Source organism: Chrysochloris asiatica, unplaced genomic scaffold (genome assembly GCF_000296735.1).
Source record: "Chrysochloris asiatica unplaced genomic scaffold, ChrAsi1.0 scaffold00006, whole genome shotgun sequence".
Classification (NCBI taxonomy): Eukaryota; Metazoa; Chordata; class Mammalia; order Afrosoricida; family Chrysochloridae; genus Chrysochloris; species Chrysochloris asiatica.
Window position 1 is genome coordinate 1484957 of NW_006408524.1, and position 16098 is coordinate 1501054.

A 16098-nucleotide genomic window follows, 5' to 3' on the forward strand; every position below is an offset into this window, starting at 1 on the left:
TTAACATTCAATGGTGTGTGTATCTCACTAGTGTTGTTATTCCCCTCATGTTGTAGTTGCTCTTGTTGTTAAGTGCTGTTGAGTCAGTTCCGACTCATAGCAACCCTATGTAGGGTTTCCAATGAGCGTCTGGTAAGCTTGAACAGCCAACCTTGTAATTCAAGCCAACCTTGCAGTCCAGCATCCACTGTGCCACATAAGGACTCCCCTTATAGATCTATCTATTGTTTGACTGAAAATGGAGCCAAAAAGCTGAGTAAAGTTTCAGACTTGAAGGGTGACCATCAGTCTCTATCTGGCCAGTAAACGTGGTCTTTTTTCTGATTTTGAGCTTTGTTCTTCATTCTCTCCCACGCTATCCATAACCTCTTAATGCGATCACTTTCAGAGCAATTGCTAAAGTAGCAGGGTCTCGAGGCTGTGGTCTCGAGGCTGTGGTCCATTCACCCATTGGACTCATTGTTTCCAAGTATCTTCATTTTTTACCACTCTTCTTTCCACCAAGCAAGAGAGACCAATAGTTGGCACCTCACAAGCTTTCAAGACTTCAGTTGCTACTCAAAAGAGTATTGTGGACTATGTTATGCCAATTGACCATGGTGTGATTGGATCAAAAGAGACTAGGTGTACTGGTGCGGTGCTGTAAAATAAGTACTGGACTGCTAACCACAGGTTGGCAATTAAAGCCCACCAGTTGCTCCTTGGAAACCCTATAGAGGGTTGCTATAAGTTGCAGCCAACTCAACAGCACTTAACAACAACAAGGCTCAGATAACTGTATTACTGAATTTGCCTGCAGTCATTTGCTGATCCCAAGGACACAGGTTTAAGCATGTTTTGTTAGTTCCATGTATGTATGAACTAGAACCTGAGTAGCAATACTTTTTAACTTAGCCTTGTATGTGTAAAACACACAATAGGTTTAAAGGAATAAAAAGCAAAATAGTGCAATAATACTTATTATAATGATTGTTGTTGTTGTTAAGTGCCATTGAGTCGATTCCGACCCATAGCGACCCTTTATAGGGTTTCCAAGGAGCAGCTGGTGAGCTTGAACCACCAACCTTGCAGTTCAAATGACTTTGCAGTCTGACGCATTAGCCCACAGCACCACACCAGGACTCCATTATGTATATATATATATACATCGATATATGTAATGATCACATTATAATAATGACAATGAACCTGGCTGCTACAAGCAATTTACAATCAGCTATTGACCTACAGGTAGCGTATTGGTTACGAATCTGACTGCAAACCACAAGGCCAGCAGTTCGAAACTACCAGCTATTCTGCGGGAGAAAGATGAGGCTTTCTGCTCCCGTAAGATTTACAGCCTCGGAAACCCTGTACAGAGTCACTATGAGTCAGAACTGACTCCACGGCACATAACAACAATAACAACACTGACTTAAATGAGGAGCTCTGGTAGTGTAGTGGTTTCGAATCGGGCTCCTAACCTCAAGGTCAACAGTTCGAAACTACCAGCTGTTCCACTGGAGAAAGATGAGGCTTTCTGCTCCCGTAAAGATTTACAGCCTCAGAAACCCTGTATAAGGTTACTTTGAGTCAGAACCAACTCCACGCACATCACCACCACCACCACCACCATTGACCTAAATGGAGTCCTGGTGTGGCGCTGTGGACCACGAGGTCAGTTTGAACCTCAAGGTCAGAGGTTCAAGCTCCCAAGCTGCTCCTCGGAAACTCTATGAGGAAACAGGGTCACCATGAGTCAGAACCAACTCGACGACACTTAACAACAATAACAACAGCAATTGATCTAGAGAAATTGGTGGCTCAAGTCCACCATTAGCTCCTTGGAACCCCTATACAGGATCACTATGAGTCAGAACCGACTCCACAGCACCTAATAACAACACTGACCTAAAAGTTGGTGGTTCAAACCCACCCAGCGGCTCCGGGGTAGAAAGATCTGGCAATCTATAGCCACAAAGATTACCTTATGGCACAGTTCTACTTTGTAACACACAGAGTCGCCATGAGTGGGGGGCCAAGTCGACGGCAATCAACATGTTGAAATAATATTTTGGATATATGCAGTAAAATAAAATATATTATTAAAGTTCATTTCATCCATTTCTTTTTCATTTTTTTAAATAAGGGCTACTAGAAAAATGGAAATGACATCTACAGCTCCCATTATGTCTACCGGGCAGCGCTGTTTCAGACAACACAGATGGGTGGGATAAAGCCATTGGTGAGTGTTCAGGGTAGAAAAAGGCAAATTCAAATGCACCATTAGTGGAGGCTCTTGAAGAACCAGGGAAGTGGCAGAAATATGGGCTTTAGTGGCAGTTTTCTGCAGCATCCATCTCTAGGTTCTCGCTGCCCCCACCTGGGAGCATTGAACAATTAAATACTGGTCCTCTCCCTGCAGAGCTTCCTTATTGTCTGAGCTGAGCCTGGGTACTGGGGTCCCTGGGGCTGAGAGTCACCGCCCAGCTGCTTTCTCCAGCAGACCCTCTTCTAACCAGACTGTAGATCACACCGGGCTCCGTGGAATCTGGACAGAACTCTGGGTTCTCCATTCTGCTCCACTCACAAGCTCATGGGTCTCCCCCAGTCTGTAATTTAACAATGCTATCGATTTCCTCAAAAACCTAAAAACAGAATGACTATTGTTATTGAAAGAGATCTGGCAGCACAATGGTTACGAACTGGGCTGCAAACCGCAAGGTCAGCAGTTAAAAACTACCAGCTGTTCCGCGGGAGAAAGATGAGGCTTTCTGCTCCTGTAAAGATTTACAGCCTCTGAAACCCTGTATAGGGTCGCTATGAGTCGGAACCGACTCCATGGCACATAACCACCACCACCATTGTTGTTTTGGCAGTTGTAGTGCCGTTGAGTCAGTTCCAACCCATAGTGACCCCATGTAGGGTTTCCCAGGTGTATGGTTCAAACTGATCTTGTAGTCCAGTGCATTGCCCTGCAGCGCCACACCAGAATTACCAAGTTGTTGTTGTTGTTAATTGGCATGGAGTCAGTTCGGACTCATGGCAACCCTGTACAGAGTTTCCGAAGAGCTGCTGGTAGGCTGGAACCACCGACCTTGTGACTCAAACCAACCTGCAGTCCAGTGTGTTAACCCACAGTGCCACGCCAGAACTCCATGAACTACCAGAAGACTCAGTAATTCATCTCCTAGGTGTATACCCAAAAGAAAAAGACTCAGACAGAGTCTCGTGCACCAAAGTTCACTGGACTACTATTTACAACAGGCAAAAGGAGACCACCTAAGTGGCCATCAACAAATGAATGGATGAACAAGAGGTGGTAGGTAGCACATACAATGGAACATTACTTGGCCAGTAGGAGAAAGGAAGTCTTGATATATGTTCAACATGGGTAAAACTTGAAGACATTATGCTAAGTGAAATAAGTCAATCACAAAAGGAAAACTACTGCATAACCTCTCTTATCTAAAACAATACAAAAAAAGCAGATGTATAGAAGTCAAAGTTTATTAGTGTTTCCCAGGGTGGCATGGGCCAGGAAACTGGGAGGAAGGTAGAGGTTATTGCTTTATGAGTACTGAGTTCGGTTTACAGTTCTAGAAACACTGTTTTGATTAAGGGTCAGGTTGTACAGTCAGTTTCTGTAAGTGCTATCAATAAGTTGGACACTTGTAAAAAGTTGAACTGGCAAAAGTTGTGTGAAAAGTATATTTACAACAACGACCAAAGAGAGAGAGAGACTAGCTGCTGAGGATACACAATAAAATACCTAATGTTCCGTAGGTGAGATGTTTTGGGTCATGGTTTCATGAAACATCCCAATTAATCGGCTTAATAACATGGTTAGAGATTCGTTTTACATCCGTGTCTGTTGCATGGTGCATGGAGTCTTAAAAGCTTGTAAATGGCGTCCAAGAGACAACAATTGCAAGACAGTGAGTTAGAAATAGGTGGAAGATATGGGATGTGTGATTGGTTGACTCCAGGAACAACTAACTGTCTCTTTTGCCAGTGGACCAGAAGAATCAGATAGAACCTTGTTATCATTACTAGACCTTTCCATCAAAGAAGAATCTTGATCAAACCTTCAGAACAAAATTTCAAATTCTCATGAATTCCAGATTTTCTGGAGCCATGGAAGCTACATGAACCCCTAAAAATTATTGCTCTGAGATAATCCTTGATTTTAAATCAAGTATATTCCCTGAAATCTTCTTAAAACCAAACAATTCATTAGCTTAACTAGTAAGGGGGTGAAATGTCTGTCTTAACTATTATACTTTCTAAAGACCTATCTATATGGGTGAGATCAAAAGGACAACCTCAACTCAAAAAGTGAGATAAGAACCTAAGGAGTACAGAGTTTACATTGACGGAATGGAGCAACGCGGAAAGGGGCGGGGGGGCGGCAAAGATGGTTACACACTTGAAGAGCATTACCAATGTCACTGAATTGTCTACGCACAAACTGTTGAACTGGCATGTGTTTTGCTGTGTAAATTCACAACCAACAAAAACAAAATAAATATAAATTTTTTTAAGTCAAGTGCTAACTCAAAATATTTAACAGCCTCAAGATTTTTGTTTTGGGGGTTTTAACACTGAAAACCCTATGGTGTGTTTTAGATTTATCTCATTGAAATACTGATGGTTATAAAAATAGAATCTCTAGATGTAGGAGCATGGTAGTCCCACGCAAGTAGTCCATAGGCTAAGCACTGGACTGCGAACCACAAGTTCATCAGAGGCTTTCTGCTCCCACCAAAAATGTACTCAGAAACCCTCCACAGGGTCGCTATGAGCCGGAACTGACTCCCAGGCACTTAACAGCAACAGCAGGACTTTGTTCTTTACCCACAAGTCCAAAAAAAATGACCTGGATAAAACCAACGAGTTTTGAGAACCAGACTATTCCTCAACAGACAAAGGAATAAGGAATGGGGGAAACTCTTAGAAATGGGCAGAATGTAGCAAACCTCTTGAAGTTAAGACCCTCAGCATAATGGCAAATGTGTGACAACAGCCCTTCAGTGACAAGATGCCCACTTAGGCCAGCAGGGGGCTCTTCCTTAAGGGCAAGGGTCAGCAGCCCATCCTGCAGACACCCAGCACCTTCTGTCCTGACCCACCCTCAACCTCTGCAGGGTGGGCTTGCTAATACTTTTCCATTGTCATAAATTAAGCTGACCCATGCAAGGATGTCACAGTCCCCCAAGGCCTAAGCAACTCGGCAGTCACTGAGCACCGCATACTAGCTGCCAGGAATTGTCCTCAGTGCTTGGATTCAAAGTGGGGGCTACGCTTCAGTTCTTCCTGAAAGCAGTCATGAATTTGGAGGTACTTGACACCATGAAAGCCAATAAGGTGTTCATGTCATGGTGATGTCACTTCCTGTCTACCCACTTTTCACCTGCTGCTTATAAAGTAGGGAACAAGGTAAGTGGGTCTCCGATTAGGCCTACACCGAGTGGTCTTAACATTTTTGTCTGGCTGTTGTCAATCTATTAGAGAATTCAAGTAAAGTTTCTATTTCGCTTAACAAAGAAGCACAACTTCAGTAATTTTGTTTCATTATATCAATGCAAAAGACACTACGTCCACCAAGCTCCAACTCCACAACAAGTCTGTGACCTTATAACCAAGCAACAACAGCCACCCACCAGCTAACACCACCATTGGTGACAATAAAGGATGGCTTTATTTTAAATAAAATTAGATGTTTATATTAATAAAATACACATTTCTATGTAATACGGCAATGTGATCATTTGGAAAGCCAAATTAAGCATTCTGGTGTTTCTACACTAACAATGAGACTTACATTGTGTAAGATATTTTTTGTTCTTGGTGTTGTTATTAAGTGTCCATCGAGTCCGTTCCCACTCATAGCAACCCTGTATAGGCTTTCCAAAGAACAGCCGATGAGCTTAGACCACTGACCTTGCAGTTCAAATGGACTTTGCAGTCTAGTGCATTAACCCACAGCGTCACACCAGGACTGCATAAGCTATCTTAAAAGCTATTAAAACACCCTTCCAAGACTAAGACTCAAGGGGTATACACGAGCAGACATGTAGTCTGACTGGTGACCACACTCGTCACCGATAAGGGGAAGTGAGGGAAAAACAGCAATGAAGCTCTGAGCTAAGTCCTACCACACTCAATAGACTCCTGTGAACCCAGGTAGAAACCTGGTTGGCCAGCAATATGGCAAACCCTGGGGACTCTTGAGTCCAGGGACAGGGACATGGCCACAGAGGACTAGAGTGGAGAGTGAAGCATCCAGCTGATAAGAAGTGAGGGGATATGCACAAGAACACCCACACTTGCAGATAATACCCATTTGACCTGGCTTCAATGATTGGATGATCAGAACTCAACTAGAAGAAGAAAGAAGAGGAAAAAAAGAGTAATCTGATTCAATTTGATGAACTTGACCTACACCTATGGATGCAGTAGCTCAAAAGAGGGAACAAATCTTTATAGCAAGGATCATTCCCACCCCCTCAATACATGGGGCAGACAGGGATGGGCATTGGCTACCCAAAATGGGGGGGCTACAAAGGCAAGAAGTGACTGGTTTACAAGCCTTACAAGGCTTACAAGAAGGTACCTAGATCCAGAGGGCACAGAGGAAGGCAAAGGCTCAACTGATAGTATCCAAACTGTCTGGGTGGGACTGATGAAAGGAGATGGGGATAAGTCCCTTGTGGTACAATAGTGAATAATTGCTATCAGGACTGCTTGTGAGGGTTGGAAATGTAAAGGTAGACATTTTGTAGCAAAAGGAGGGGAATGGTTGACTTTGCAGTCCAGGAGCAGAGGTCCCTGGGACCATCAAGGGAGAAGAACTGAGTGCAGGACCCTACCCAGAGAAGCAGTGAAGCCAGAGATGGAGGCAGAGACAATGACATGGAGAGATGGAGTGACCAAGAACTCTAGACTCAGAGAGGGAGAGGGGCTGTGTGCTGACAACCGGGGGCAGGCTTGCAGGGTATACCCTTTGGTTGGTTGATGATACATGAAGGGGATTGTAACCATGGCAATGAAACAATATACAATAGGATGAATGTAAAGCTAATGTTCTCCCATGTAAACTATCACATAATTCACAATAAAACATTTTTTAAAGCTATTAAATATGTGTTGATTCTTTTCAGATTCCATTATTATGGGTGGAGAAAAGGAATTACATTTTTTGAAAATATATTTGGAATTTTCAAAATGCCACACCTATTGTTTGAAGTAAGGAGGTAGCACCAGGGGAAAAAGACAAAGAGAATGCATCTCCAAGGACTAGATGTTCCACATGTTATTTCTACTTGACATTTTCTATTAAGTTACTCATTAAATTCCAAGATGCTTCAGTATGGACTCTATAAAAGTCAATGGAGGAGCGGGGAGTAAAGGAATAATCTTAGTGTGGCAATGCAGAAGAATGCACTGGTCCGCAAGGTCGGTGGTTCAAACTCACCAGCCACTCTTCAGAAACCCTAGACAGGATTCCTATGAGTCAGAACTGACTGGATGGCACTTAACAATGGCATATAAGGTAGGGCTTTGTTTGTGTTTTTGTTTTTGTTGTAGAAGTCCCGGCATGTCACTGTAGGATAGGCACTCGCGACAGCAAGGTCAGCAGTTCAAGCTCACTAGACGCTTCTTGGAAACCCTATACAGGGTCTCTATGAGTAGGAACAGCACTTAGCGACAACAACATGTAGATGTTGCAGGAGCCCTGGTGGCACAGTGGGCTATAAATTGGGTTGCTAACCAAAAGGTCAGCTGTTCAAATCCACCAGCCACTCCTCAGGAAAAAGATGAGGTTTTCTCCTCCCTTAAAGATTTACAGCCTCGGAACCCTATATACCAGGGGTTGCTGTTGTAAGTGCTGTTGAATCTGCACTGACTCATAACAACCCTGTGTAGGATTTCCCAGGAGTGGCTGGTGAGCTTGAACTACCAACCTTGCAGTTCAAAGTGACCTTACAGTCCAGCGCATTAATCCACTGTGCCAGCAGGAGTGGGTAACCTTTAATTTAATTTAAAAATCATTCATAAGCCATACAAAATTATCAACTACAAAATTAGCCTACTATGTTTGGTCAAACAGTTAATTAACTCACTCATAATGTGGCGTTGTGGGTTAATGCACTGGACTACAACACTGGTTTGAACTTCAAGGTTCGCGGTTCAAGCTCACCAGCTGCTCCTCGAAAACACTATACAGGTCACTGTGGGTCGGAACCAACTCGACGGCACTTAACAACCACAACGATGTGATGACTAGTGTCCTGGTGTAGTGCTGTGGGTTAATGCGCTGGATAGTAAAGTCGGTTTGAATCTCAAGGTCAGTGGTTCAAGGTCACCAAAACCCTAAAAATGTGGTGGCTGAAACTGCAGTTACCTTGGCAGCTTCAGACCAAATGATTTTGAGGGCCTTATAAGGAGCTCTGGTAGCGTAGTGGTTACGAATCGGGCTGCGAACCTTGAGGTCAGTGGTTCGAAACTACCAGCTGCTTCGCGGGAGAAAGATGAGGCTCTCTACTCCCGTAAAGATTTACACCCTTGGAAACCCTATACAGGGTCGCTATGGGTCGGAACCGACTCTATGGCACATAACAACAACAACAACAATGTGGCCCTCAGGCCGTCGTTCCCCACCCCTACTATACAAGATTGCTATGAGTTGGATTCACTCTACAGTACACCACTAACCCACCATACAGACACTGTTGCTGCTGTTTAAAACGGTGCCATCGAGTCAGTTCCGACTCATAGAGACCCAGTGTAAGGGTTCCGAGGCTTTGAGGGAGCAGGAAGCCTCATCCTTCTCCCACGCAAGTAGCTGGTGAGCTCGAACTGCCGACTTTATTAACAGCACATATTTCTGTATTATCTGTTTTTTAAACGCAAAACTGTCATGTGTTTGGTTAATGAAATCAACATTGTAAGGCTTGCTGGTCTCAAAAGGGGTCAGAGTGGTGGTTGTCGTGGAAACTTAATGTACACTAATATTCCACAGCACATAACCACCACCACCACCACCAAGGCGAAATACAGTCTCCAAAAGCTCAGGGTCAGCGTAGGCCACAAGCCGCCCAGGAGTCAGGCCATGGAACAACAGCAGTTTTAAAGTACAAACAGTTGTTGTTAAGTGCTGTTGTCGAGTTGGTTCCGACTCATAACTACCCGTATAGGATTTCCGAGGAGAGGCTAGTGAATTTGAATCACCGACCTTATGGTTCAAACCGACCTTTCAGTCCAGTGCTTTACCCCCCAATGCCACATCAGGACTCCAGTGTCTGGATCCCACAGGGTTTGGTGTGACCCTGAGCCGTGATGGGTCTGTTCCATAACTCAGTGGTCTCTTCTGTAAACAGGGAATGACCACAGTAGCTACTCCCTCAAGTAAGCATGTTCCTATAAGAACCATTTAAGTGCTAGCTGTTGCTAGCAGCAAAGGAAGAATACAGGTAACAAGCACACACATATATTCTTAGCTATCAGCAAAGTGGGTTATGGTATAAAAATATCATTACATAGTAATTAAGTCAGCAGTGCTTTAACGTACATCTTGTCTGCAATTTTGATATTTGAGACTTCTTTTTACACTAACCTCCATTACAGACTTAAACAAGAGAAATGCTGCAGCCTCCCCGAATGAATAGGAAGCCCACCTATACCTGGGCTGGGTGCAGCAGGAACATAGACACAGTCTCTGTTTCTGTGGGCTGGCGGGCCAACGGAGAGCGCCAACCAGAACCAGGGAGATGTGTACCAACCCTGTCCAGCACATCAGATGGCGCAAAGCTCCAGGGAAGTGGGGAAATGAAATCAAAGCCAGGCAAGGGGCACACAAGGTGGGGAGGGAGAGGTGGGCAGGAAGGTTCCACACAGGAGAGGGGTGGGGCCCTGGCAGAGGTGAGGCATGCCTGGTGTACTCCCAGGAGAGAGAAAGCAAATGACATGAAGAAACCTAGCTTTAGAATTCAAAAGATTCAGAAACTGATTTGCTTTGAATTTTCTAAGTTTATCTATTAACTCTCTGCCCAATGGCTGAAGAAAGGCGTGCGCGCGCGCACACACACACACACACACACACACACACTCCTGGAGAGGGAGGTCCTGCTGTTTCCTGAGTTGAGAGATATGAGTGAGGATTCACTATAAAGTGGTTTACTCTGTGAGGATTTGTCGACTGGATGAAGTCATTGGATGAAGCCAAGGACACATCAAGGTCAGTGAGGGTCTAGCTGAGGAAGGGAAGCTAAGGGTGAAATATACTGGCCTGTTGAAACTCTGGGAACAGCAACTTCCTCACTACCTGTGGGAAGAGACAGATTGGGGAACCTCCCGGAGCCTCAGTTCTTTGAATGTAAAACAGGAGCATGAGCATCTTTCTGGACAACTGATCACATTTTCCAGAGAATCGAATAAAATCGCATTTTAAACACAATGTGGTATGTGCATACAGTCATAAGAATAGAATCCTTACATATGTTATGTAGGAGCTCTGGTTGCACAGTGGTTACAAGTTCAGCTATGAACCTCAAGGTCAGCAGTTCGAAACTACCAGCCACTCTGTGGGAGAAAGATGAGGCTTTCTGCTCCTGTAAAGATTTACAGCCTCGGGAACCCTATACAGGGTCACTAGGAGTCAGAACTGACTCCACAACACATAACCACCACTACATATGACATGAGTGAAGTGTTATGCTGCATGAAATAAACCAGACACAAAAGGACAAAAATTATATCCAAAATTTTGTAGGCACTGCTTTCTTTTAGGGAGTTCGTTTATATTTTAAAGAAGATAATGACTCCCCAAAGAGGGAGACGCCGGATCTTAAAAACAGAATGAAAGATACTTCTCTAAGCGATAAATCGTCAAAAAAATTTACAACCTATCAAGTGTCAGCTTACCCCAGAAAAAGACCTCCTTCACCTTTCTGGCAGGAGAAGATAAGGTAGGGCTACCGACTGGCCACCACAATCTCACTGCTGAGTGTAAACCCCACGGGCACCCATGCCCACACTCCAGGAAAAATACACAGTAGGAAACAACCTGGAATTCAAGCACGCCAGGTTCACAGATCTCAAAAGTGAGCAAGACAAGGTTCAGAGGGTTTGTACAAAGTCATACAATAAACACTGGACTGAGAACCACAAGATCAGTGGTTCGAGCTCACAAGGGAGAAAAACGAAGCTTTTTGCTCCTGCAAAGATTTCAAGCTTTGGAAATTCTATACAGGATCACTGAGTCTGAACCAAGTCCACAACACTTAACAGCAGCAACAACATAGAAAGTCAAAAGGAAAACAGAACAAAGAATCCTAAACACCAGTTATATATTGTATGTATAAATGTACCAAAAAGTGCCTGGGAGGATAAGTACCAAGTTCACGACAGTAATTGGATGACAATGGCTACTTAATATCATGTGCAATGCTTACTTCTTACAATTAAAATAAAAAATTTTTTTAATAGTTCTTAAAGTCAAGATAATAAAATCTAAGCATTTTCAATTCTGAGTGGAAGAGACACAGACATTCATGTTGTTATTCCTGATATTGTTCTGAATTTTAAGTACCTGTTGTTGTTGTTGTGACATGCCATCAAGTCAATTCTTACCCATAGCGACCCTGTGTAGGGTTTTCGAGGAGCAGCTGGTGAGCTTGAAGCCGACCTTGCAGTTCAAATGGCTTTGCAGTCTGGCGCATTAACCCACAGCGCCACACCAGGATTCCTTTACATAACTACTCAACAATAAAAAGTTGAAGTCCCAGGGCTGGTCAGACAGGTGGTCTCTGCTTGCCTCTGCCTGTTCCCAGCCTGGTGTCTGCGGGTGTCCAGAAGTCCCCTTGGTGCCAACAGCTGTGTCCACTGGGCAAGGCAGAGCCAATGAACAGGAACCTAAGCTGGGCTGCCTGAGTGCTGAGCTAGAGACAGGCAGGCTCCTCTTGGCAAGCCTGGCCCGGCTGTCCAGGCCACCCAACTAGAAGATTCTGAGCAAAGACAGCAGTCAGGGTGGTGGGGCAGGGGAGGTGGCCTGCCGCCCAGCCTACCGGAGCAGGGAGCTCAGTGTCACCTGACTGGGTGCCAGGGGCTGCAGCTTTAAATAACTTGGGAAGTAGCACCAACTATGCACTGAGAAGCTCTGTCAACAATTGGTCACTGTAGCTACTGTGAGCCCCCCACAGCTGGTCCTGGCCACAGACACTATCCCCAGAGTCTGACTCTCCCTCCTGGTTCCCTCCTCTGTTCACAACACCGTCAACAGCACTCTGACCTCCTCCTGTGCTTCCTCTGAGCAGCAAAACCGCTCTCCTAGCCCAGCCCAGGGCTGTGGGCCACACTTCTCAGCCCCTCACTGGGCTTGGCACACAGTAGGGCTGAACTGAAGCCCTAGAAGGGTCAGCTCCACACAGACTCCTGTCTCTTCTCTTCCCCACCCCCTCTCTCACATGCTCTTGCGTCCCAGAACAGGGCTGGCCACATTGGTTCCTTCTTGCTGCTGCACCTTTTCTTTTGTGCCAGGGAAAAGAGTCTGACAGCTTCAGCCCTCACCTCTGAGGACTGCATGCACTAAGAGTTTGTCACCCTTCTCAGATTCCCCAAGGAGACCCCAAGACCTCCATTCCCCATGGGTGGCAGCAAACCATGAGAACCAGAGGCTTGCTGGACCCAAGCGGACCCAAAGCCAAGCAGGGCCAGCATCCAGGGCACTCCAGGCTGGAGGAACAAGAGGACACGGGGGACAGACATCCAGGGTGCCTTCCTCTGGAAAGAAGATGGAAGATGCCTGTCCGGTCTTGGGCACAGCAGGTGAACCTACTAAGGTGTCCCAGAAGAGGAGTGACCCTCCTTTCGAAGTCACTTTTATCTTCTTCCGAAAACCCGGATCATTAGCAGCCCCTCAGGAGCCCCTACTGTCCTGTCCCCACAGTGAAGCACCCACATACTTGGAGGACAAAAGGGGAAACTTTTCCTTCAGAAAGAGTGAGGAGGCACACCTTGGCTCGCCCCTCCACCTGAAGACCCCAGCCCAACCTTCCTCACAGGCCTGCAGCCTCAGTAGTTCCTGGAAATGTCCCCAAAGGGCCTGTCCCCAGGCTCTGAGGAAGGCGACCGGCATGCTCCAGCTAGCACTCTGAAGAGATTCCCTTGGGTCTCTTCTCCTGATACCCCCAGTCTTGACCCCCCACTCTCTGGTACCATCCAACTGTACCTCTTCCACACAGCACTGGGCTGCTCTTCCCCAGGGTGGGACTCCAAACATTCTTCAATACATGCAGAGAGAGGCGGAGGCAGCAAACCCCCCACATGGAAGCTCAGAGACTCCCAGCACTCCACAAAAATCAATGATTATGCCCATCACTCACAAGGCTCCGCCTCACTTTTTTTTTTTTTTTTTTAGAAAGGGAGGAAAAAAGATCTGCTGCTGTATTTGTAAGAGGAAACCTTGCCAGAACGCCCACAAGGCAGAAGGGTGAGGGAAGCGAGCGTTGTCGTGGTAGGAACAGAGCTCGGGACCACCTGGAGCCTGGGGGATTCAGGGCCCTCGGCAATCACGCCACCGTGCGGGAGACCAGGTCCGAGAGGAGGTTCTGCTCAAGGCTCTCCCTTGAGCCCCTTCTCCGCCGGTCTTCCAGCTCTCCCATTTCTGCCTTGTGTGGCAAAGCCAATGCTGGCAGGCAGAAGCCAGGAGCCTCACCAACTTTTACCAGGTGGCCAAGTCTTCCGAAGCCCCTCCCCATGACCTCTTCTTCACACACAAATAACCCATCAAGCACCAGCCCCCTCTCTGTCTACTCCGATGGTCCCAAAAATCCGGAGCCCAGCAGAGACCTCAACTCCCGCTTCATTCCCATCCCCTTTCCCAATGACCTGACTCACACCCCAAATTCCAGTCCCCAGCTCTCCTTTCCCGCGGGGCCCCCTGGAGAATCCTTCACCACCCAAATTCCCCAAGGGACCCATGGTAGAGGTTGCTCCCACTCAGGGCCATGTCTACTTGTCGCCTCCAGGCCCAGCCCTGCCCAGGGTCCACAAGCACCCACAGCGTTGGACGGAGACACGCGGAGGAGGCAGCAGACGACGCGGGTGTTGGGGGGGTGGGAAAGCTCGGGGGCCCGGCGTCCGCACCGGACTGGTTGCGGCGCGGTGGCCTTAGGTGAGCCAAGGAAGCCTCCGCGGGGTTCCAGGTTCCACAGTCGCCCAGCCGGGCCCTCCTCTTTGACCTCCCAGCCGCCAAATGCGTCACGTCTGCCCGGCGCTCGGAGACACCTGCTGCCGCCCCCGCTGCGCCGCGCTCAGAGCCCGGAGTCCAGGCCGGGCCGCCGCGCGTGGCCGGGTCCACCAGGGCCGGATGCGGCGGGGACGGGACGGGCCCCGGGATCAGCGCCGCGCAGGGCCGTGCGTTCCGGGCCCGACCACCGTGCCCCCGGAACCGGCCGGGTAAAGGCTGCGGCCGCTCTCCCGCTGGGGTTCCCGGTCAGAGCGCCGTCGCCTCCCCGCGCCCCGCGCTCGCCGCGGCTCTTACTTGCCAATATCCTCGTAGAGCTGGTACTCGTCGGTGAAGCGAGTGCAGGTCACCGTGGTGGCCATGGCCGCGGCGGACAGACTCGGCGTGCGCTCCGGCTGCGCTCCGGCGGCTGCGACTCCGGCTCCAGCTCCGCTCGCGGGCACAGCGGCGGCGGCACGGGCGCGGGCGCGACGACACTTCGGATCCCGGCGCTGGGCGGGGGCCGGGCGGGGGCTGCGCCAGGCGGGCGGCGGGCGCGTGCCAGCTCTGTTGGCTCGTTCCCTGCCAGGAGCGCGCCTCACACCTACGCAGGAGGCGCCGCCGCCCCCCGCACACGCGCGCTCCCCGAGCCGGCGGCGCACACGGGCTCCGCGGGCGGCCTGAGCCCAGCTTCCGCTCCGAAACAGAGACCTCGCACAGCCCCAGTGGGACTGCGCACCATGAAAGGACCCTCTCCTTCCCTGAGAGCCCACCTCGCCCTGGACCACAATAGGACACCCGCGCCTATTCAGGGAGCCAGCCGACAGGAGGAGGCACAGGCACCTGACCACAGGAAGAAAATGCAGCCAGACCCTCTCCTCACCCTGTCCATCACTCAACACCTCACACAACGCAGGCCCTCTTGGTGGAGCTTCAGAGTGACCCAGGCCGGCATGGGCACTAGGCTGGGGAGGAACAATGGGTTGGGGGCTGCCCCACGTAGTCTGGGTCCTATGAGGACTGGATACCACGCGTGTCTGGAAAGGAGGGCCGAGGCTGAGGAGTCTTGAGTCAGTGATACGAGAATGCTTCCACCAGCGAATGTGGGGCGCTGAGATCTTATACCCTGGCCGAGTAGGGAGGACACAGTCTTCCTCTCCCAGGCCTGGGAGAAGAGGGCCCATCCATCCCAAGCCCCTCTTAAACGTGGTGCTGGACAGAACCGAAGAGGAGCTGAGAGGCATGTGGAGGCGGGGCAGAGAGGCTGGGCTGACCCGGTTTCCCACAAAAGATGCCTTCCCTGAGGGCGGGCAAGAGCCCGGTTGCCCAGACTGAAAGTTTAGAACCAAGACGGCACAGAGTCTGGGGGGCCACTTTGCTCCCTGTACCCATACACACTCTGATAGGACACCACCCTGATTCACCCAACCACTCCCACTGCGCCATACACCACTCCCACCTCCTGAGGACAGGGCCTCAGTTGGTCCTGCTCTCTCTCTCTCTCTCTCTCTCTCTCTCTCACTCTCACACACACACACACACACACACACACTTTGGTTCTCAGACCCTGGCTGAAGCCACAGTAAAATGTTTCTTGACAAAGGATCAAATGAAGGGCTCCTGGGATTTGGGGGTCAGCTCAGGGCCCCAAGGTCAGGCATCCCTTATCAAGCCTCCTGCCCAAGTCCCTGCCCTAGATGGTTTTGCAGACTGGATTGAACCCAGGAAATGGAGACATAATGAACCCAACATTAAGATCGTGTTGGATGTCCATGCAGAATTCTGGCCCTGTGTGAGGAGTGGGCCTTGTCTTGATCTCAGTGCGAAGCTAGGATGGGGGGCCACACTGAGGCGGGGTGGGCAGGCTAGAAAAGTTATTATAGGACATGGAA

General features: G+C 48.5%; 1 protein-coding gene across 8 annotated transcripts in view; it reads right to left on the reverse strand.

Moving 5' to 3' along the window:
* CAMK2B (calcium/calmodulin-dependent protein kinase II beta) overlaps positions 1-14806 on the reverse strand; it is a 188031-nt gene extending 173225 nt beyond the window's left edge. For 7 of the 8 annotated variants that reach the window (XM_006832088.1, XM_006832089.1, XM_006832086.1 and 4 more), the window contains exon 1: positions 14525-14806. In XM_006832088.1, the coding sequence (XP_006832151.1) occupies positions 14525-14589 (65 nt within the window). In that variant the 5' untranslated portion in view covers positions 14590-14806. The remainder of the gene's footprint in view (positions 1-14524) is intronic. The other variant, XM_006832090.1, reaches the window with a different exon arrangement.
* Between the last annotated feature and the right edge of the window lie 1292 nt (positions 14807-16098).